This window comes from Oreochromis niloticus, unplaced genomic scaffold (assembly GCF_001858045.2).
Source record: "Oreochromis niloticus isolate F11D_XX unplaced genomic scaffold, O_niloticus_UMD_NMBU tig00007810_pilon, whole genome shotgun sequence".
In the NCBI taxonomy this organism is placed as follows: Eukaryota; Metazoa; Chordata; class Actinopteri; order Cichliformes; family Cichlidae; genus Oreochromis; species Oreochromis niloticus.
The window spans coordinates 31,234-55,987 of record NW_020328778.1 but is presented as its reverse complement, the minus strand read 5'-3'; the positions used below and the strand labels follow the sequence as shown (position 1 = coordinate 55,987).

At 39.7% G+C, this 24,754-nt stretch overlaps 1 protein-coding gene across 4 annotated transcripts in view; it reads left to right on the top strand.

Moving 5' to 3' along the window:
• Window positions 1–24,754, top strand: part of LOC102076086 (low affinity immunoglobulin gamma Fc region receptor II) — a 120,097-nt gene that overhangs the window by 88,722 nt on the left and 6,621 nt on the right. For 2 of the 4 annotated variants that reach the window (XM_025904946.1, XM_025904945.1), the window contains exons 4-5: window positions 23,512–23,775; window positions 23,898–24,176. In XM_025904946.1, coding sequence (XP_025760731.1) covers window positions 23,512–23,775; window positions 23,898–24,176 — 543 coding nt within the window. Of the gene's footprint in view, window positions 1–15,797; window positions 16,087–16,555; window positions 16,664–16,770; window positions 16,787–16,871; window positions 16,970–17,112; window positions 17,158–17,283; window positions 17,344–17,562; window positions 17,626–17,858; window positions 17,899–19,913; window positions 19,994–21,003; window positions 21,040–23,511; window positions 23,776–23,897; window positions 24,177–24,754 lie in introns of those variants that run through there. The other 2 variants (XM_025904949.1, XM_025904947.1) reach the window with 2 other exon arrangements.

Sequence of the window (24,754 nt, the reverse complement as noted above, 5' to 3'; positions counted from 1 at the left end):
CTAAGTTGTATTGTGATCACTACTGAGTCGCTGTTGATTACACATTCTATATAACAGCGTAGTTCATATCCTAGAAGTGTGAGTTAAAAGGAAAATACATCTTGTAACATTTACTTTGTGTTTATTTTAGTTTTACGGGAAGAAAAGGATGTCAATCATTGAACTACTGACGAAGTAAAAAGCCTCAAACTTACTTCCGCCTCCAATGTTCATTGAAACCGTTAGCTGTCTGTCAAGTTGGGCAAAGGGACGCACAATAAGGACAGAACAGTAAAAAAGCAGCTTCTCAGCGGGCAGAGATAATCAAAGACAGCAACCTCGGCTGCCAGCACGTCTCATCTCTACTACTGCTTATGCTTGCCACACAGTAGCATTGTTGGATGGAGGACACACAAGCCGCAAAAGAAATAACGCAGCTGTCGGCTCTAGAGACCAGGTCAGTGGCCTCTATAACATCTAGTGGATCATCAGCCAGTCGAGGCGCTGCTGCAGCTCGTGCTAAACTGGAGGCAGCTCGCGCACGAGCCGATTATGCCAAAATAGAGTCAGAAATGATGATTGAGAAGGCTCGCATAGAAGCCAAATTGAACACTTTACAGTATGAAAAGGAGGTAGCAGCAGCTATGGCTGAAGCCAGCATCCTTGAGGTTGCAGCAGAGGAGTCTGTCAAAACTGAAAGGAAACCAGCCTTTGAAGAGACTGCTGAAAGGACACGCCAGTATGTGGAGCAGCATCTACAGCCAACCGAGAGTGCTAAACCAGAGGCAGAGCATAGAGAGTCAACTGTTCATGAACTGAAGCCCACAATTCCACCCAGGCAAAGCTTTGATACTCCATATGTTGAAACCCGCTTGTTCAAAATGAGAAACAAAACCATTCCAACATCAGGGCTATCTCAGGAACCAAAGTCTGGTATTTACCCCCACTCAACACCGCACCCGCCAGACAGCACAAGGGAAAGGTCGCCTGATCGAGTCACACCACAACTCCTACCAGATGGCAGTGCTCAGGTGGGTGATATAGCAAGGTACTTGGCATGGAGGGATCTTATTAATGCTGGTCTCACAAAGTTTGATGACTGCCCTGAAAATTACTGGGCGTGGAAATCCTCCTTTCTGAATGCAATCAGTGGACTAAAACTCAGCCCCAGCGAAGAGTTGGACCTCCTTATTAAGTGGCTGGGGCATGACTCAGCACGGCATGTGAAAAGAATAAAGACGGTCCACGTCTGTCGTCCTGAAGTTGGATTGGACAAAGCCTGGGAGCGCTTGGAGGAATGTTTTGGCTCTCCAGAGATAATTGAAAAAACACTTTTTGACAGGCTTACAAACTTCCCAAAGGTCAGTAGCAAGGATCCTGTGAAGCTGAGAGAGCTTAGTGACCTGCTGCAAGAGGTCGAGGCAGCAAAATCAGAGGGTTATCTCCCAGGGCTAAGCTATCTTGACACTGCACGTGGTGTCGCTCCAATTGTGGACAAGTTACCACACAATATCCAGGAAAAGTGGCTCTCTCAGGGTTTTAAGTATAAAGTTGACCATAGTGTCATTTTTCCGCCATTTTCCTTTCTCTGTGACTTTGTCTGCAGAGAGGCACAAGCCCGCAATGACCCAGGCTTCAGGCTCTTAGCATCTACTACAGACCACTTTAGATCAGATGCTACAGTGAGGAAGCCCTATAAGGGTTTGGTCTCTGCTCACAAGACGGAAATATCACAGGAGAAAGCTGGCCAAGACAGTGTGAGAGAGCAAACCTGTGATGTGGAAAGGCAGTGTCCTATTCATAAAATGCTTCCCTTAGGCAGCATCATTAGAAGACATAGCATAAATTTTCACTGCTATGCAGATGACACGCAGCTCTATCTATCCATGAAGCCAGGTAACACACACCAATTAGTGAAACTGCAGGAATGTCTTAAAGACATAAAGACCTGGATGGCCGCTAACTTTCTGCTTCTTAATTCAGATAAAACTGAGGTTATTGTACTCGGCCCTGAAAATCTTAGAACTATGGTATCTAAGCAGATTCTTACTCTGGATGGCATTACCTCGGCCTCCAGTAACACTGTGAGGAACCTTGGAGTCATTTTTGACCAGGACATGTCCTTCAATGCACATATTAAACAAATATGTAAGACTGCTTTCTTCCATTTGCGCAACATCTCTAAAATTAGAAATATCCTGTCTCAGAGTGATGCTGAAAAACTAGTTCATGCATTTATTACTTCCAGGCTGGACTACTGTAATTCTTTATTATCAGGATGTCCTAAAAACTCACTGAAAAGCCTTCAGCTGATCCAAAATGCTGCAGCAAGGGTACTGACAGGGACTAGAAAGAGAGAGCATATTTCTCCTGTTTTGGCTTCCCTTCATTGGCTTCCTGTTAAATCCAGAATTGAATTCAAAATCCTGCTCCTCACATACAAAGTCTTAAATAATCAGGCCCCATCTTATCTTAATGACCTTGTAGTACCATATCACCCCATTAGAGCACTTCGCTCTCGCTCTGCAGGCTTACTTGTTGTTCCTAGAGTATTTAAAAGTAGAATGGGAGGCAGAGCCTTCAGTTTTCAGGCCCCTCTTCTGTGGAACCAGCTTCCAGTTTGGATTCGGGAGACAGACACTATCTCTACTTTCAAGATTAGGCTTAAAACTTTCCTTTTTGCTAAAGCATATAGTTAGGGCTGGACCAGGTGACCCTGAATCCTCCCTTAGTTATGCTGCAATAGACGTAGGCTGCCGGGGATTCCCATGATGCATTGAGTTTTTCCCTTCCACTCACCTTTCTCACTCACTATGTGTTAATAGACCTCTCTGCATCGAATCATATCTGTTATTAATCTCTGTCTCTCTTCCACAGCATGTCTTTATCCTGTTTTCCTTCTTCACCCCAACCGGTCGCAGCAGATGGCCGCCCCTCCCTGAGCCTGGTTCTGCCGGAGGTTTCTTCCTGTTAAAAGGGAGTTTTTCCTTCCCACTGTCGCCAAAGTGCTTGCTCATAGGGGGTCATATGATTGTTGGGCTTTTCTCTGTATTTATTATTGTGCTATCTACTGTACAATATAAAGCGCCTTGAGGCGACTTTTGTTGTGATTTGGCGCTATATAAATAAAATTGAATTGAATTGAATTGAAAAAGCCACATCCCCTCAAGCGCTGCAGAGGGTTTCGCAATAAACCCATTGAGGAGCGTAAGACCTTCCTCAAGGACAATGGTATCTGTTTTAGATGCTGTTCTTCCACTAGTCACATGGCCAAGAACTGTAACACAACAATCAAGTGTACAGAATGTGAAAGCAGGAATCATATCTCTGCCCTTCATCCAGGACCACCACTTGCAACTCTCTTTGGTCATGGCGGGGAGGGCACAGAAGAGACAACTCAGCCTGCTATAACATCGACTTGTACCGAAGTATGTGGAGAGGCTCAGAGAGGAAGATCCTGTTCTAAGATCTGCTTGGTAAAGGTTTTCCCGAAAGCGCAGCCAGAGCGAGTGACAAAGGCTTATGTTGTGCTCGATGATCAGAGTAATCGGTCACTTGCCAGGTCAGAGTTTTTTGATGTTTATGGCATAGAGGGATCAGAGTCTCCATTCACACTTCGTACATGTGCGGGAACGACGGAAATGATGGGTAGAAGAGCTACAGGCTTTGTAGTGGAGTCACTAGATGGAGCCACATCAGTCACGCTGCCGACAATAATTGAATGTAATAACATTCCGAGTAACAGAGCTGAGATACCTACCCCTGAGGTGGCAGCAGAACATGCTCATCTAAGGCCAATAGCCCATCTCATCCCACCACTCGATCACAAAGCTGAGATCCTCCTCTTACTTGGACGTAACCTACTTAGTGTCCACAAAGCGAGACAGCATAGAAACGGTCCTCACAATGCCCCATATGCACAGAAACTGGACCTGGGATGGGTCATCATTGGTGATGTCTGTTTAGGTGATGCTCACAAGCCTGCAACTGTGGATGCCTATCACACTAATGTGCTTGAGAACAATCGCCCATCCTATTTCAGACCATGTCCAAATATGGTTCATATCAAAGAGAATTATGGGTCCAAGTCTGAGCGTAAAGCCTTCCCTACCACTGAAACACCTAGAGTTAAGGCATGCACTCTTGGAAGCACTATCTTTGATACGTCTGAGGACGATAACAAAATCGGCCTTTCTATTGAAGACAAACTGTTCCTAGAGGTCATGAAGAGAGAGATGTTCATAGATGACAGCAACAGCTGGGTGGCGCCACTTCCATTCAAGGGACCTCGCCAGCGGCTGCCCAACAATCGCGACCAGGCGGTCAAACGCTTATCCTCTCTTCATCGCACCCTTGAAAAAAGGCCTGAAATGAAGACGCATTTCTTTGCCTTCATGCAGAACATATTTGATCGTGACCATGCTGAACTGGCTCCTCCACTTGAGGTGGACAAGGAGTGCTGGTACTTACCTACGTTTGGGGTGTACCATCCTCAGAAGCCGGGTCAGATCAGAGTTGTGTTCGACTCAAGTGCAAAGTGCCATGGCGTCTCTCTCAATGATGTTCTCCTCTCTGGACCTGACCTCAATAATAGCTTGTTGGGAGTATTGTTGAGGTTCAGACGTGAAACTGTTGCAGTAACCGCTGACATTGAACAGATGTTTCACAGTTTCATTGTAAGAAAGGACCATCGAAACTATTTGCGCTTCCTCTGCCATGAAGACAACAATCCTGCCAATGACATCTGTGAGTATCAAATGAAGGTTCACGTGTTTGGCAACAGTCCCTCACCATCCGTAGCTATATACGGCCTTCGATGTGCAGCAGCTCATGGTGAAGAGGAATTCGGATCAGATGCACGACGCTTCGTTGAGAGGGAGTTCTACATTGATGATGCGCTTATGTCAAGGCCCACAGCCAGTGAAGCTATTGATCTAATGAAGAGAGCACAGGAAATGCTTGCCACATCTAACCTTCGCCTGCATAAAATAGCATCAAACAGCTCTGAGGTTCTTGATGCGTTTTCTCCAGATGACCATGCAAAGGGGCTTAAGGAGCTAAATCTGGAGACTGATGTGACACCTACACAGCGAAGTCTTGGTCTGATATGGGACTTAAAGAAAGACACCTTTACCTTTCAAGTAGCAGAAACAGTGAAGCTCTTTACAAAGAGAGGTGTCTTAGCTACAATCAATGGTCTTTTCGATCCCTTAGGATTTGCTTCACCAGTTACAATCCAGGGAAAGATGCTGCTGAGAGAACTTTCAAGTGAGGCCCTAGACTGGGACACTCCACTGCCTAGAGCAGGGGTCCCCAATCCCAGTCCACGAGGGCCGGTGTCCCTGCAGGTTTTCGATGTGTCCTTGATCCATCACAGCTGATTTAAATGAATAAATTACCTTCTCAACATTTCTTGAAGTTCTCCAGAGGCCTGGTAATGAACTAATCATGTGATTCAGGTGTGTTGACCCAGGGTGAGATCTAAAACCTGCAGGGACACCGGCCCTCGTGGACTGGGATTGGGGACCCCTGGCCTAGAGAAAGGGAGGCCGAGTGGGATACATGGAAAGAATCTCTTGTTGATCTCAAGAATGTACATATTCCAAGAACCTACGCTTCTGCTACGATGTCAACAGCAATCAGAAAAGAGTTACACATCTTTTCAGATGCCTCCACTAAAGCCATTGCAGCGGTTGCTTTCCTAAAGACCACTGGCGAAAATCAGAACCATCAGGTGGGCTTCGTTCTAGGGAAAGCAAAATTGGCCCCACAATCTGCTCATACAATTCCAAGACTGGAATTGGGAGCTGCTGTGTTAGCTGCAGAGCTTGCCGAAGTCATCACAAGTGAACTGGACCTAAATCTTGATGCAGTTGAATTCTACACAGACAGTCGTGTGGTTTTAGGCTATATAAGCAACCAGACGAAGAGGTTCTATGTATATGTTGGCAACAGGGTGCAGCGAATCAGGAGGATTTCAGAACCAAAACAATGGCACTATGTCCCTACGAGCTCTAACCCTGCTGACATAGGCACACGCTCGGTGCCTGCTGCCATGCTTGGTGACAGTGCCTGGCTTAAAGGACCTGCCTTCTTGTTACAAGCTAGTGTTACAAGAGAAGTTGAAACCTATGACCTTGTGGACCCAGAGTTGGATGATGAAGTACGTAGCTTTGTCACTCACACGAGTAATGATGGGTCTCTGCTTGGATCGCAAAGGTTCAGACGTTTTTCCTCCTTGAAGAAACTCCTCAAGGCCCTTAGCTTGCTCATTCATATTGCAAAGGTCTTCAAGAGCAAAGATGAAGGTCCCTCTTGCAGTTCATGGCATCATTGCAAACAGTCTCGCACGGCAGAGGAACTGACAAAGGCTGAGATTGTCGTCATCAAAAGTGTGCAGAAGGAAATGTTTGAGGGGGAACTTGCCTGTATTGCCAATGTTAAAGTCATACCAAAACACAGCTCTTTACAAAAACTCAGTCCCTACTGTGATGATGAAGGACTCTTGAGGATAGGAGGAAGGCTCAAACATGCCAACATCGACTACAAGGAGAAACATCCTCTCATTATTCCAGGTGGTAGCCACGTTGCCAAGTTGATAGTAGAACACCATCACCAGCGAGTAATGCATCAGGGACGGGTGTTCACAGAAGGTGCAGTCCGTACTGCTGGATATTGGATTACAGGAGCAAGGAGGCTAATCAAGCAGATTATCCACAACTGTATCACCTGCAACAGACTTAGGAAGAGAGCAACTGAGCAAAGAATGGCAGATCTGCCTTCTGATCGTGTCAGCACCGGACCCCCTTTCACCTTCGTGGGTTTGGATGTATTTGGCCCTTGGTCTGTGGTCACAAGGCGCACAAGAGGAGGCCAGGCAAATAGCAGAAGGTGGGCTGTTCTTTTTACGTGTCTTAGCACACGTGCTGTGCACATTGAACTGATCGAGTCGATGGATGCATCAAGTTTCATCAATGCCCTGCGTCGATTCTTCAGTTTGAGAGGGCCTGTTAAGCAGATTCGATCCGATTGTGGGACTAATTTCGTTGGTGCTTGCCGGGAGCTAGGTTTCACACTGACAGACCCCGACGTGTCAAGCATTAAGACATACGTGGGAGAAGAGGGATGCACCTGGATCTTTAATCCACCTCACTCTTCTCATATGGGAGTACTTAGGGACACTGCAAAGCCGGAACAAGTGGCAACGTAACCATGCAAACCTCAAGGTGGGAGATTTGGTGCTCATCAAAGACGCACAAGTGAGGCGCAATGAATGGCCAATGGGACTTGTCAACCAGATCTTCCCGGATAAGGATGGCAGGGTCAGGAAGATTGAAGTGAGGGTCTCAAGAAATGGAACTATTAATACTTACCTGAGACCTGTGTCAGAGACAGTGTTATTGATGTCCCCAAAGGACTGAGAAGTATGTGTGTCATGATGGTAAACATTGTATTCAGATATAATCTGTAAAATCTTGCAGTTTATGATGTTTCAGTTGATTCATAGTGGTATTTTACAATACCAGACGGGGAGTGTTATGACATGCATAGGTTCTTTCTCTTCAGCACCCTCTGCTGGTCATAGTGGGAATACTCACAAGCTTATATTTTGGAGGGGTTTTTCTGTGTTCCTGTGGGTAGAGGAAACAGGAAGCTGGTCGCTTGTTAGCCTGCAGAATATGCTGTTTGTCGCCTTAGATGCTCTTTAAAACATTTCTGCCTTGGAGAGTTATTGCTTGTGAGTATTAATGTACAACATGTTTACAAGTTCATTTGGTTCATTTCTATTACAGAGATTTGTTTAGAAACCAATTTCATCTGTTATGTTTATCTTTGAGGAAGCTAAACTTGCTAAGTTGTATTGTGATCACTACTGAGTCGCTGTTGATTACACATTCTATATAACAGCGTAGTTCATATCCTAGAAGTGTGAGTTAAAAGGAAAATACATCTTGTAACATTTACTTTGTGTTTGTTTTTAGTTTTACGGGAAGAAAAGGATGTCAATCATTGAACTACTGACGAAGTAAAAAGCCTCAAACTTACTTCCGCCTCCAATGTTCATTGAAACCGTTAGCTGTCTGTCAAGTTGGGCAAAGGGACGCACAATAAGGACAGAACAGAAGCAGTGTGAACTTTAGTGCATGACATACAGCGAAGTGTATGTTATATATAGTATGATATGAGAGAAGTGAGAAGGTTTAGTCACATGAGATGCTGCCTTCATGAATTACTTCACAGCCTTTTATTCTACATATTATGAGAAATTGTTAAAGTTGAGCTTTTCCCCCAAAAAATGTATTAATAACAAAAACAACATATTCTAAATCAAACAGCACTCAGACCCACGGCGACTATAACAGCAGACAAGACAACTATTCCAGTGGGGGGCTCGGTGACACTGACCTGCTCTGTTCGGGGCTCTGCTGGCTGGACATTTGATTGGTTCAGACAAATCCCAGATTCTCATGAAGTAGCAATTAATACGAACACTTTGCAGAACTTCGTTAGTGTCTCAGACGAAGGCATCTATCAGTGCAGAGGAAGAAGAGGAAACCCAGTTTTCTTCACAAACCACAGCAAAGTGTATCACATTCAGAAAACATGTGAGTTTGATAACTTTTGTAAGAACTAAAAGGACAAACATTTATGATGACCAACCTTTTCTGTATTAATTCATTTTTGGTATGAAAAGTGTCCAACAGGGCCTTTGTGACTCTGCAACAGAACTGGACTCAGATATTCAGCGGTGAGATGATCACCATCAAATGTGAGATCCAAGGAGGAGAAAACACTGAGTGGCAGTATGAATGGAGAACAACAAGCTCAAAAACACCTCCCACACACAGTGAATACAACATCAGCAGGGCTTCATTTTCCTACAATGGGCAATATTGGTGTAAGGGTAGAAGAGACGTGTTCTTCTCAACAGCTTGGAGTGATGCTTTTACACTAAAAGTCTGTAAGTAAAATCATCTTTGAGTTATTTTATCTACTCTTTTTCATCTGACCAGCTATAGAAAAACATCTTTATTTTACTCTAACAAACAGCAAACAAACCCAGACCCACAATTACTGCTGATAGGAGAACAATACCAGCTGGAGGCAATGCAACACTCAGCTGCTCTGTGGGGAGCAGAGATGGGCAGTAACGCGTTACTTGTAACGCGTTACTGTAATCTGATTACTTTTTTCAAGTAACGAGTAATGTAAGGGATTACTATTGCAAAAACGGTAATTAGATTACCGTTACTTTCACGTAGGAACGCTGCGTTACTGCGTTACTAAAACCCTGATTTTTTGCGAGAACGTCTCATGACAGTGACGTAAGCGAGTGCGACGTTCGTGACAACAGCTGTCTGCAGATCATAATATATCGAGTGCGGGACAGAGTGTAGCATGCAGCGTTTAAAGCGTGGAAGTACTGACCTTATTTTGAGTTTGATTCCATAAAAAGTGACAAAAACATTAGTGTCCGTTGTGCGTGGGAAGAAAACTTCTTTTTACAGCGAAAAAACCCCTAAACTTCCAAGCAAGCACCGAGTGTACTACGACGTAATGTGAAATTCACAGAGAAACTCGCGGATTCTTCCACTGACCGCTGCAGCACACCTGCACCAGGGTAAACCTCCTCCGCCTACCCCAGTCCTGCTTTACAGGTGAAAATAGAGCAACAGGACCGCTAGTCTTTGATTTTATTTATTTTCTCCTGTGTTTTACTTGCATCTATTTGAAAGAGTGAGTGTAAACACAAAAAAATATTTTATTTTATATGCTGGAATGTGCAGAAAATAGGTTTAAATGTTAAACAAATTTCTTCCAGTCAGAGAATGTTGCATATAATTTAATTTTTGCTTGATGCATAAAGTTAAAAGATTAAAACTAATAAAACAAGTTTTAAAAAGAGACTTTTCCATTTGATTACATTTTGTATGATGAATTATGCAGAAAAAGTAGAATTGGGCTGAAAGATCTATCGCTTTATCACCTATTCAGGTTGTAAATCGTGTTTTTAAAAAGTAACTAAGTAACTAAGTAACTAAGTAATTGATTACTTTTGAAAATAAGTAATCAGTAAAGTAACGGGATTACTTTTTGGGGGAAGTAATCAGTAATTAGTAACTGATTACTTTTTTCAAGTAACTTGACCAACACTGGTGGGGAGCTACAAAGAGTGGAAATACTTCTGGTTCAGACGTGTCTCAGTCTTTTCAGAAATTCAGGTGATTAGAAACAAAGAACCAGATCAAATGATCACTGTCACACAGGGAGGTATCTACTACTGCAAGGGAGGGAGAGGAAACCCCGTTTTCTTCACAGATGAGAGTGATCCAATCACTATTGAAAAAAGAGGTGAGTTTAAACGTTTTCATTTGGATTAACATGGGATGCAGAAATATTTAAAACTGGACCAATTAGATTTCTGTTTTTGTAAACAGTTTCCAACAAAGCAGTTGTGTCCCTGGAGCCCAGCTGGCCTCTGATATTCAGTGGCAAGAAGATCACTGTTAGATGTCAGATTTCTTTAGGTGGAAGCACTGAGTGGGAGTATGAGTGGAGCAAACCCGACTCAAGCACAGTTCTGGCAAATAATGCATCCATCAATCTTAATGCATCTGTGATCAGCAGTGGAAGCTACAGGTGTATGGGTAAAAACAAACAGGAGCTGTATTCTGTGACAGAGTGGAGTGATGTCATCACACTGACAGTCTCTGGTAAGAAACTTTAGTTTTGTTATGTCTATATAAAACACAAGGGTAACATTATATAATAACTACATAGTGTGAGGCATTAGTGATTTGTTGGTGCATCATTGATTATTCATAAAACTGTATGGAATACTATACATTGTAATTTATAAACAGATAAAATTGTATTCTTCATCAATAAGGTCATAGCATGTTTTCTTCATTCTTTATAAATGACTATTTCTAAATTAAGCATTGCATCAAGTATAAAACACTTAGTTAAAAATAATGGTTGTAGTATCATGTAGAAAATGCAAGCAAAAAAAAAGTATTCAGATGCACATGTTTGCAGGTAAGGATTAAATTTTTATCAACTACTAACTTTCTTAAGTGATAGTGGTTCCTCATAAGGTATTCTCAAATGACAAGTTAGATCTGAATTGATACAGAACATACAAATATTTACTGCAACATTGAAATGCAACCCAACAAAGTTAGACAGAATATGCAAATCTACAACCTAGAAATGTTGAGATGCTGTGCAAAATGCAAATGTAAACCAAATGGAATGAAAAAAAGGTGGAATAGATAGAAAATATCTCCAAACATATTTAAATAGAGGATTGAGGACCATTTTAAAAACATACTGGCTCATTTTCAATTTGATAACAGTGACACATTTCAAAAAAGCTGGGAGAGGGCAACAAAGGAGAGGGCTGGAACAGTAAGTGACTCCAAAAAGAAATAGTTGGAGGCTCAATTTGCAACTAAGTCTGTTACAGTTTTGCAGGAGAGAGATCCGAGCACGGACCATTGAGACATTCAACCACACCTCTGTTACCAGCTTAGACCATTAATACAAGATATGAGATACTGTGTCCAGTAGTAGTACAAGTAGAATGAAAAAACTATAAATTCATTGGGATAAAATTTATAGTAGTTGTAATGTCTGAGAAGATGGAAAAGGCTGCAGGAATACTTTGAGGAACTCTAGAAGGTAGAAAATGACAGCAGGGGACAGAGGATTACAAGTTAGTGAATCAGGAAGTGCAGATGATTAGTAAGGCTGAAGAGAGGGCAGCAACAAAGCGGATGAAGAGTACAAAGGCGACTGGTCCTGATGATACATCAGTGGAGGTATGGAGATGTCTAGAAGAGAGGGCAGTGGACCTTTTAATCATATTGTTTAACACAAGTCTGAGGAATGGATGTGATATTTGCTTTGAGAGTGCTGATGAAGAAGTACAAAGAAAGTGAGAATTAACTGCAATTTAATTTAATATAAATTTAGTTCAATATAAATTTGAACAATATTGGGAGATTAAAGTAATATAACCATACAATTAAAAAGGACTTTTTGGAATTATCTGCAACATGTAATTCTTAAAAAAAAAAATGTAATTTCTTCAGAGCAGTACATTGGGGCAACCCCATTTTTAATCATACTTAAAATGGCTACAATCACACATACATGTATCATATCAGGCGTGTGTGATTAGAACATTGTGACTCTACGTTTGTAAGGTAGTGTTACTTAAACCCTTAGACATTTAGTTTGGTGTGCTCCTGACCGCTGAAGTGACAGTGAGCACAATGATATCTAACGATATATGTTTTTTGTTGTTTATTCACCTGCTGTTAAATGTCTTTATTTTCCCAAAATAAATAATAACAAAATTAGACATCAATATGTCAACATTCCTAATTAAGAACTGAATATTCAATGTGGCGTCCTAATTTTTTCATAACAGTACATTTGTCACCACCAGATGAGTGCAAGCATGAACTGAGTTTGATCAGATATATAACTACAAATGTTAATATTTCATATGTGATGCAGTCATACTTACTGCAGACTACATAAGATATACTATGTATCCTTTTCATTTAAAAATTATTTGTAAAACTGTAATTGTTTCTAAAGCAAAGGAGCAGTAATCGATTTACTGTAATTTTATTGTACGTTTTTTTTTTTTAAATTGAACAGGAAACAGACCAAAGTCCAGCATCAGTGCTGACAGTAGAGTCCTTCCAGAAGGTGATACAGTCACCCTGACCTGCTCTGTGACACCATCTACTCCTGGTTGGAGTTTCTACTGGTACAGAGGCAAGAAAACCTCAGAACCACTGACGATGGCAGAAGTTGTTCTCCACTCTGATGGACAAATCGGTGTATCACAGGAAGGAGACTATTGGTGCAGAGGAGGACGAGGCAACCCAGTTTACTACACAGACTACAGTGATGTGATCAGTATTAAAAAAACTGGTGAGTCATGGTGAATGTTTAATTTTTTAATTGATGGAAGATGTTAAAAAGTGATTTAATTACTTATTTTTGTTTGTTTTTTATTATCTGTTTAACAGTTACAAACAGGCCTGCTGTGACTCTGCATCCAAACTGGCCTGAGGTATACAGCGGAGAGACAATCACTTTGAAATGTGAGATCCCAGGAGAAGACACTGAGTGGGATTATGAGTGGGCAACAAGCAGCTCACATCAACCTCCAAACCAAAATGAATACAAGATTAACTCTGTTTCTACATCACACCGTGGGCACTACTGGTGTAAGGGCAGGATGAGAAGTGCACAACAGAATTCAACAATGTGGAGTGCATCCTTTCAACTAAAGATAGTTTATAGTGAGTGAATTGTAAATGTAATGGGAATTTTATGCTTGCATTTATTAACAGGTGAAAGACAATCTGTCGTTAAGGATCTTATTCTGATCTGATCTCACTCTGAAAATATAATTTCCCAAAAGAACAAAGAATAAATATTTGTGAGTCAGCATTTTAGTGACATTGAATTCAGAGTTAAGAGACGAAACATTGAGAGAAAATCTTTGTTGAACAGATAAACCCCGTCCTGTCCTCACTGTGTCTCCATCATGGCTGAGTCCTGGAGCCTCAGTAACTCTGAACTGTGAGGTTGAACATCCGTCTGCAGGATGGAGCTTCTACTGGTATAAAGCTGTTCCTGATCTATCAGAGAAATCCTCCAGTTATGAGCTGCTACCTGATGGCAGTGGGACTGCACAGGACTCCTACATCATTCATGGACAGACACACACAGCAGGATATGTGTGCAGAGCTGGAAGAGGAGACCCAGAGTATCACACTGATCACAGTCAACCAAAGTTTGTCTGGTCTGCAGGTCAGTATTTTTGCTCCTAACTCAAAAAGAAGAAAAAAATAAGTGTTATTATTACATTCACAGTCTCCAATCTATTAATCTATCAAGAAAAAAAATGACAGTTCTTGTTTTTCTACAGATTTAAATTCAACAGCCTCTCTCACAGTCAGTCCTAACAGTGTGCAGCACTTCATCTATGATTCAGTAACTCTGAATTGTTCTGGAAACTCTTCTCAGTGGAGAGTGATGACATTTACTCAGGACGGATACCTGAGAGAACTCCGGGAATGTGGAAATGGGAGGATAATGACTGAATCCACATGCAACATATATCTTCACCGGTACCACTGGTACCAAGATCCTGTGTCCTGGTGTGAGTCTGAATCAGGACAGTTCAGCAATGGAATCAACATCACTGCATGTTGTAGGTCTTTACATTCCTAATTTTAAGAAGTTTGGACGCTGTGTAAAATATAAATAAAGAAAGAAAACAGTATCTACGTTTAAGCTTTTAACCCGCTCGAGGCAGGCGTTGCCGATTTGCAACAGTTAAAACACTAACAACCTGATTACCCCACATACATATTTTATGAGGTTTTTTTTACTCAGAAGTACCACTGCAGGACTTGGTTGTGCATTAGCAACAAAACCTTAATTTGAGCCTGAGAGGGTTATAATGAAAAAGTGTATAATTGCAAGAAATAAATCATTTTGAATGTGGTGGCAGCAACGCATCACAAAAAGGGACAGGGCCACATTTACCACTGTGTAGCATCTCCACTTCTTTTAACAACAGTCTATAAACATCTGGGGACTGTAGAAACCAGCTGCTGGACCTTTGGGAGAGCAATATTATCCCATAGTTTTCTGGTAGAGGATTATATCTGCTCAACAATCCTGGGTCTTCTTTGTCATGTTTTTCATTTTGTGATACACAAATTGTTTTCAAATGGTGAAAGACTGGGACTCCAGGCAGCCCAGTTCAGCTTCTGTACTCTTCTAATATGCAAGGCCTTTCATGAAAAAAGTCATCTGTATGAGAGCATATTTTGCTCTAAAATCTCTATATACTTTTCAACATTGATGGTGCCTTTTCAGATGAGCCAAGCAACTCATATTCCATAGTCACTAAAGCACCTTAAACCATCAGAGATCCAAACTTTAGAACTGAGTCCTAATAACAACGTGGATGGTCCTTCTTTTCTTTAGTCCAGTGGATGTGGCATTTATGTATTTTAAAAAGAATTTCAAATTTTTATTAATCTGAACAAGAAAACAATTTTCTGCTTTATCTCGGTTTCATTCAAATGAGTTTTGGCCGAAACAAGACACTGAATGATGTTCCCACATGGCCTCTTCTTTGCATGTTAGACCTGTAGCCTGTATTTCTGAATGGCATAGTAACCTTGAAACACTGACTAATCTGCAACATAGACGTGCAAACAATCAACAGAATACTGTATGTACCACATTAGTTTATATTGCATTAGGAAAAACTATCTATCCTTGCTGCAAGTCATCTTATTACAATGTGTATACAGCAGAATAGAACATGTATTTATACAATGTTTGCCATGTTTCATTATATGGTTCAATATCTACATTTTAGAAATATATTTTCCACATAACTATGATGATACCAAGAGTTTAGTTTTCCATTAAGTGGAACCAACAAGATTTAAATTCACAGTACAGCCATTGCACACATTGTGCTCATTTCTGAGTTATTTATTTATTTACAAATAAATCCAACACTGCAGAGGATGAAGCAGAAATGTGAGCCCATGATTATAGGTGTGGTAATAGCTTTGTGTCATAACAGTATTCATAATTATGAGAGGATGTAGCCAAAAATGCATCTGAAATCCAGCTTTAACTTAAATGATCATGCTGTGGTTAAAAGTGTGAGGAAAATAATACTAATAAAACATAACAAAGAACAGGATTAGAGCTGTTGGTGCCACTGTCTTCATTTACCAAACAAGGAGGGAAACAGTAGACTGTATGTTGGCAAGTTCTTTCATATTTTAATGGCTTTTACAGTTACTGGTGTGATCCTGGTGAGCCCTGTCCATCCAGTCAATGAGGGGGACTCTGTTGCTCTTGGCTGCAAGTTGAGGACAGGAAACTTCAATTCCACTGTTGCATTCTACAAAAATGGGAAACTAATTCAAAATGATGACAGACAAAAGCTAAATATCCCTGCAGTGTCAAAGTCTGATGAAGGCTTCTACAAGTGTGAATATTCAGGGCATGAGTCACCAGAAAGTTGGATGTCAGTAAAAGGTAATTGTGAATGATACAGTTGTAGACAGAAAAGAAATACCCTGCTGTCTCTGTTTCACAAGATTTAAACAAAAGGCTCATCAAATAAAACCAGCCGGCCAGTAGTGACAGTCTACAAAATGTAAGTATGAAAATGAAGAAGATTAAAAGGTTAAAAGAAGGTTAAAATGGTCCTGCCCACGTAAAGTATGCAAACCCTTATTTTGAACTAAAACTGTATTTTATAGTTTGTCTTTTTAGCCACTTTTATAGAGTGTTGATTGTTTAACATCCCAGTCGTTACTGTGTAACCATTTATAATATTTTCCATCTCCACAGTTTTAAGAGACGACTTTCTGATTTAACAAAACATTTACAGACACACCAGAAAATGCCTGTCAGGTCCAAAGTGTCCTTTGCTTGTGATGTATCCCATTGATTGAGCTATCTCATGACAGATGAAGCTAATTTGTATTCTATATTATTACAGCATCCAGATCTTCACTTTCTGTCTCTCTAATCACGGGGCTGGTTAGTGGTGTCTCACTGATTCTCCTGCTGTCCCTGCTGCTCTGTTGTTGGCACAAAAAATCAAAGGGTGATTTTATTTTATATATTAATTAAAGACACTGCCATGGTATGGACAATTATGTTTTATTTGTAATACTCACCCATTTAATATTATTACTACTGTCTTCTCCATAGGTACACTTTGTATCAGGTTGGTAAAACACTCTTTTCTTGTCTTCAGTGAACAAACACTATGTAACACATTCATTGTAACTTGAACCTGTTTAAAACCTCAGACCAGCCCAGTCTCAGGAAACCAGTCAGACTGCTGCTACAGTTCAAACTATGAGGCAGGATGAAAATCAGCAGCAAATATATTCCTCTCTTCTTCACGGTCAGCCACACACCTGTTACAAAATAAGAGCATTTACAGCTGAACCTTTCTATACTCATGTTCACAGTTATAATATAGCTGCAAGTTTACTGCACACAGAGTGATTATTTTATCATTGTCTTGTGTTTCTTACTGACCCAAAGGTGACATGAACGTCTATGAGTCATGTAGACCTTCTGAAAACACTGGTACAGTAGAAGATATTTCTTTGGGTTTTTTTTATTTATTTTTTTATTTTTTTATTAAAGATTAGATTGAAATCGTACTTTTACTGAGAAATAAAAATTAAAATAGCACAATTGTCCTCATTTTAGGTGGACGGACAGATGACTACAGAAATATGTCTCTTCAGCTCAGAAGTGTCGAACAGAGGAGTGAGTACAAAAAATATAAAAATACAAAACAGCTTTTGAAATATAAAAGCAAATGTATCATGTAGCCAAAAGCATGTGCACTTCTGAAATCTACCTCTAAATATATGTAACATCATGAGCTTCAATAAATAAAATGTGATTTGTATACTGTACTGTTTAAATTTTAAAGGCCCCTCAGAGACGTGATACCCACATACATTTTCTGTGTCAATGTTACAGGAAAGCGTGATGATCCAGAGGAAACCTCTGACTACCATAATGTAGATCCAAACTCAGCTACAGGTACAAATATTAACTGTACTAAATATTTTGTGTCAGGGACAAAATATGTATCACACATATGTGTTGGGCTACATGTGTGTTAACTTCAAGGGAGCTTTAATGAAATGTCCTAATAATGAAAATCATCTGTAGCCCTTTTAAAAACACGTCTTCAGTATCATTAAACCCGTTCCTTAGTTAGTTTTACTTTATTCTGTTTTCATTTATTTCATTTTATTTATTTACTTTTGAAGGTCCCTAAAGAGAGGCACGACATCAACAAAACAAGAGAAGATGGACCACAACATGAAAAACAAACAAACAACAACAAAAAAAAAACATTAATTCGTAAACTTTTAAACATCAACATTTTTACAGCTGCTGGATATTAATGATCCTGTGGGCAAGAGTTGTTAAAACCAGGTTAAGAAGAGAGGTGACAGCCAGTGATATGGCAGCATGTGGCTTCATGCTGAGAAAGAAGTATAAGGAAGGTCGGAGGGAGCTTCACTGTGTCTTTGTGGATCTAGAGAAAGGATATGGTGCCAAGCGTGTGGGGTACTGCATGAGGATGTCAGGAGCAGCAGAGAAGTATGTGAAGGACATGTATGAGGACAGTGAGACAGCAGTGAGGTGTGTGGTTGTAACTTAGGAGTTTAAGCTGGGGGTGGGATTACATCAGGAATCAGCTCTGAGCCCCTTCTTGTTTGCAGGGGTGATGGACAAGATGACAGATGAGGTCATGCAGGAGTCTCTGTGGATTATGATGTTTGCAAACAACATTGTGAGGTGTAGTGAGAGTAGGGAGCAGGTGGAAGAGAGGCTGGAGAGGAGGACGCATGCACCGGAGAGAAGAGGAATGAAATTCAGTAGAAGCAAGACAGAACACATGTATGAATAGGAGACAGTTTAACAGTGAAGCTGCAAGGAGTAGAGGAAGTGAAGGTGGATAAGTTCAACTGAGAGCTCCAAAGAGAGCGAGGAAGGCCAAAGATAAGAGTCACAGATGTGGTGAAGTGGACAGTGTATGAGAGGGGAAGAAGAGAGTGCAGCAAGGGTGGGTAAAGAGTGGGCAGGGGTGATTTGTGACATAAGGACAGCAGTGAGATTGATAGGGAAGGTTTGCAAGACTGCACGACATTTTATTTATAAATGATCAATTAATAAATGTTGATCGTTTGGTTGTACCTCATGTTACTTTTCTTATCCGTTGTTGGTTTTCTTGCCAGTTATTGCGTAATTGTGTAAATGTTCACAGTATGATTCAGAGTTTAATATCAAACTAAAGGGAAATTACCAAGACACTTCCAACTCTAACAATACTAAGCTCCTAAGTATCACAATTGTACTGGTGACCATGTCACATGATCACCAGTATAAACATGCTCATGAGTATCATGATGAGTAATTCTGTGTGTAAATAAGAAACATCTAAACATGAGGAAGTTTGAATTTTGTAGAAGTGTTTTAATATGAATATATTGTATATATATAATTATAAAGTGTATTAAGTCGTTTTTCACATTGAACTGTATCCCATTTTTCTCATTTTGCTTAATCGCTTTTCTACTAAAATAATAAATATTAAATTACTTAAATGCTGTTGTAGGAAGCTCCATTTCTTGCATTACTCACTCTATCACAGTAACATTTTAAACATTTCTGTATTTCCAACCTTTTTTTTTCAGTCTTGGTGACTTATGCTTTGTATTTGATTCCTTAGATTACAACACAGGACAGGAAGTTTAGAGAAAGCCTTGAGAGTCAGCCCTTCAAACTGTCACTTTAACAGGAAATATATTTCAGTAGAGGTTATTGTTTTTTGCAAGCTTCTGCCCCTGAAGTATTTTCTCGATTGTTTTAAGTTTCTTTTTATTTTGTTTTCCTGTGGAAACTGTTGGATTGTTTTAATTATTTGTGTCACAAACGAGATTATTTCTTAATGTTAGTTGTTTTGGGGACTTAATGACCTTAATCAGATCTGTCTTTTTACACAGCTGATATAAAGCTGTGCACATGGTCAGGTTAGTGAGCTTTGCCTTCTGTGTCAAATTTTACCACGTCACCATCTTGTGCTTTTACACTGAGTTTCGAAAATTCCTGGCAATGCTTCTCTTGGCTTAACTGCCACAGCAAAATCTAAAACATACAGCTCTGCTATCACTTTTAACATAAATGAAGACAGAAAACTAAACAGCAGTGGCATTTGTAGGGTTACTGAAGTTGGGCTAGCTGGTATATAATGATGTGCTATGTGGTGGCTAGCTTTGGTATCTGCTGTGCTGCTGCTTCACTCTCTCTCTATACAGAAAGTTGTAGAAGTTTTCAGACGTGTCACTGCTGGATGTGAGGATGGGAGCCACTTTGCTCTGTGAGCTGGGCCTATTCTGTGAGTACATCACTGACTTCTATTGTTTGATTCATACTGATCCATAAACATGTTTTAGTAAGAAGAACAGAACATCAGTCATTTGTACCATTTCAGGTCATGTGATCAGAGGACTCTCATGTTTGTTACCAACATGGTTGTTTGTAGACTGGATTAGATTTTAGTGCACTGACTCAGATCAGAGTGGAGCTGGTTTAGTTTATCTAACAAAGGTTTAGATAAGCTAAAGTGATAATTTGATGCTTATTACATCGTAATATAAAATGTAACCAATCATAGTAGACACTGATAAAACATATAACGGCAGTGATTAAAGCCAGTGCTAGATTTAAAAAAAAAAGCCTTTTAATGCAGACTAACAGAAATCTGCTTCCTCCGTCCAGGTATAAAAGAGTACTAGACTAATCCTGCTCCTGACTAAATGAAACTTGCTTCCTAAAGGAAGATTAGAGCTCGTCCAGGCATAAATGGAGATTTTTTTTTTTTTTAAAAACCCTCCCAATAGGCAGGTTTAAATGTAGAAGACACATAAATTACTTAAAATATGTCAATGTTGATCAACAAATACAACCTTCTAGACAAATTCTTGTTGACAGAAGTGACTCACTGCAATTTTTTTCTAATATACAAAGTAAATACTGGGGAGATCATTTCCCTTTTGGAACCCAGTCTTTCATCGGCTGCCCAAAGAGGATGGCCTGTACCATTTCAGGTCATGTGATCAGAGGACTCTCATGTCTGTTAACAACATAGTTGTTTGTAGACTAGATTAGATATTAGTGCACTGACTCAGATCATAGTAGACATTGAAAATCTCCAAGTGTTTTAAGGAGCTTGATAAGAAAGTGACTGGACTTTAAACCCCAGTATTGTCCATTAAGAAGGTCATTAGCTCTCTATTGATCATGTGCCTCAAGAAATGAGACACATCATTACCAACAGTGTTTTATTTATGTTACATTTGAGTGTCTTTAGTTTGATAATGTCTGAAGTTTCTGTCTTTATTGTAGTGCTCTGTACGCTCCTCTGCACTGGACACGCTCAAGGTGACTGAACAGTTTTCCTTTTTCTATTTCTTCCTTTTTATTTAATAAAGATTATTCTCAACCTGTATGACTCTAATGCAGATCCTATTTGTCTTTCTTTTTATTGCTTTATCACTGTATTTTCATTTTGTGTGAATATAAATAAAGTATTATCAATCAATGTTTTAGCCTTGAGCATTACATAAAGTGTTTCAGGTTGTTAATTGTCTGTTTGTGTTGGATTCTAGATGCTGTACTAACTATTGAACACACCTGGTCCAGTTATTTCATTGGAGAGTTTGTTACCTTCAAATGTGACATGAATGAAGGAGAAGACACTGACTGGTATTACACTATCAACAAGGATGGTCGAGAGTATGTCCGCTACAGTGAATACAAAGTCTACACATTACAAATTAGATCAGGTGACAGTGGTAACTACCAGTGCTATGGCACCTCAAAGCGGTCATATTATACAAAGAACAGTACTACTGTCTCTATAACTATATTAGGTAAGTCCTCAGTGATTAATAATGTGATGACTCCAGTTAAAATACTCATCTGAATTATAAAAAAATATGTTTACTAAATGTTTCATTGTACAGTATATCTTCAAATGTGAAATACCCTTTGAGAGTAAGACTATGTTTTTTGGACATGTACCTCAGGAATGGCCGAAAAGTGATAAACATTTAGTAAATATTTTGCTGATGGCCTGTAAAAAGGGTATTACCAGAAAATGGTTATCACCGGAGAGCCCAACTATAAACATATGGATGGACATCACAATGGACATCTATAAAATGGAAAAGATAACAGCCTTTGTTAATCACAAATTGGATAAATTTACATCATATTGGGAAAACTGGGTCAAATATGTCACGCCTCATAGGCCAGATTTTATTTTCACAAACTAGTAGTTATGATGTATGAGAGTATGCAAGAGTAAGATCACTCCCTATCAATACATAGTTTTTTGTTTTTGTTTTTTGTTTTTTTTTTTTTTTTTTGTTTTCTTTTCTTTTTTGCCTGTTTGTTTCAACTGTTGCTATGGCTGTAAGTTTTTCTCTCTTCTTATAACCTGGATATAAACTAAAATACTATTTTGGCAATAAGGGCAGACAACAGATGCAAGAAGTATTCTCATGTGATGTAAATGCTGTGAATGTCTGTTTCTGAATGTCAATGGAAAAATAAAAAATTATAAAAAAAAAAACAAAAACAAAACTAAATGTTTCATTGAAAATATTTATTTCTGATGTATTGAAACTTTAAACTTTAACCAAAACCATTGCGTTTTACCTAACATTGTTCACAGTACACACTACAACCAAAATACTCAGACAATATGTTTCTTGTCATTACAACATGTGCATGTTTTAATGTATAACAAGAATAACTGTGGATGAAATTTAATTTAAATAATGAAAAAAAGAAACATCAAAAGCTCCATAGAATTTAAGGTGATGATGTTTCTGTTGTCTAAATGTGAAACCAGGCAGATCCCTCTGAACCCATCATTGTGTTTCCTTCAACAGTGAACTGCATTAGTTTACATTCAGTGTGACTTCTTCAGGTTAGAGAATGGATGAACATTTATACTGTGCTTATTTAGAGATCTACAACCTGAATTACCCGACTAACCTCAAAATTGTAGCTCTCTTACTATGTCAGAAAAAAACTTTAAATGATCTTAAACTGTATTAAAAAATACATTTAAATTACGATTAGCATTCAACTTTATTGTCATTACACATCTATACATACAGGTTAAGAAAATACAGTTTGCATCTGATCAGAGTGCAAGAGTAGTAAGTGCTAAAAAATAGGAGCAATTATATACAGATAAGGGTAGTATAAATAAATTGTGGGACAGTTATGAACAGATCATGTACAGAGAGAGCAAATATACAGATGACCTACAGACAAATGTAAAGATGTACTGTGTATACATATGAACAAATAAAGAGCTTTGCTAAATATATACAGATGAGCTACATATGGTAAACAGATCTACAGAGTGCTATCAATATATTCACAGTGGAAGCGTAGCGCTCTGAGCAGACTATAATAGTGAACAGTGTACGCACTGTACCAGAGACTATACTGGTTCAGTGTCCTAAACTATAGCAGTAACCAATGTAAGCATATGGTGAATGTTGAGAATTAATGACAGTCATGATCATGGTCACTGGGAAGGATAAGAGGGTGTGGATGGAAAGGTGAAGCAGAGGACTGAGTTCAGTAAGGTGACAGCTGTGGGGAAGAAGCTGTTCATAAACCTGCTGGTTTTAGTCTGTAGGGTCCTGTAGCGTCAGCTGAAGGGGAGGAGCTGGAAGAGTTTATTGGCACAATGAGAGGAGTCCCTGAGAATGATGCATGCTCAGCAAAGACATCTCTTCTTGGAAGTTGGAATTTAAATAAAATGAAAACATATTTTAAAATGTTGTTCAATGGCTGTATGTTTCCTTTTCTTCTTTTTGATAACATCAGATAAACCCAGGGCCACACTGACAGTAGGAACAACAATCATACCAGTAGGGGGCAGTGTGACACTGACCTGCTCTGTGCAGAGCTCTGATGGATGGAAATATGAGTGGTTCAGACGAACCCAAACAACCTCTGAAGTTCAAATCAGAGATCAACAAAACAGAGATATCAGAGTATCTCAAGGAGGAATCTACCGCTGCAGAGGAACAAGAGGAAACCCAGTTTACTACACAGATAAAAGTGATGATGTCACCATTGAGATAACCTGTGAGTTCAGTCATTTAGTTTGAAATATACATTCACTCATGATTATCAAACATACAATGTTAAGTTTTCTGTGTTGATTTCATGTTTCTGTTTGTATCTCAACTGTTAATATGTGTAAACAGTTTCCAATAAAGTTGCTGTAAAACAACAACCCAACTGGCCTCAGATATTCAGAGGTGAGACGATCACTCTGACATGTGAGGTGCAGGAAGGAGGTGAAACCACTGAGTGGGAGTATGAATGGAGAGGACCCAGGACACCCACACAGTGGACACACAATAATGATGTGACATTCAGAGTTTCTGAGTCCAGCAGTGGAGACTACATGTGTAAGAGTCGACGCAGAGATGACTCATATTCTTCAACAGAGTGGAGTGAAGCCTTCACATTGTCAGGATCAAGTAAGTCATGTTTGTTGTGTGATCTCCATTTGACAAATGTCATAATGGTCAGCACAGGATGAATTCAATGGTCTACAAAGCATGTTCCATTGTTAGTCAGACAAAGAGCTGCAGCTGATAGTAGCCTCATTGTAGACAGTTTGTCACCACTTTGTGTCATCAACTTTCAGCTGGTATAGAGACGCCAATGCTGACCTGCTGCTCCATCACCTGAGGACAATAATGACACAAATAAACAGGATAAGAAGTATAGCATTTTTCAAACTTGCTCAACAAATAACTACAAATCTCCAAATTCTATTAAACAAAAACAAAATCTTCTTGGCCTAAGATCTTATGCAAATAATGTGATCTGTTAAAATAAATGACAGCATTAAATAAATAAATAGTTCAGTCCACTGTGTGATTCACTATGCCTAACACAAACAGCAGGGTGGCATGCTTCTTTGCACTGGTTTCAAATTCACTGTCTGTCTGAGGTCTTTCAGTGTGGAGTTTGAATGTTCTCTCAATGTCTGTGTGGATTTTCTCCAGATTCTCCATCTTCTTCCCACAGTCCACAGAGTTAGTGGGGTTAG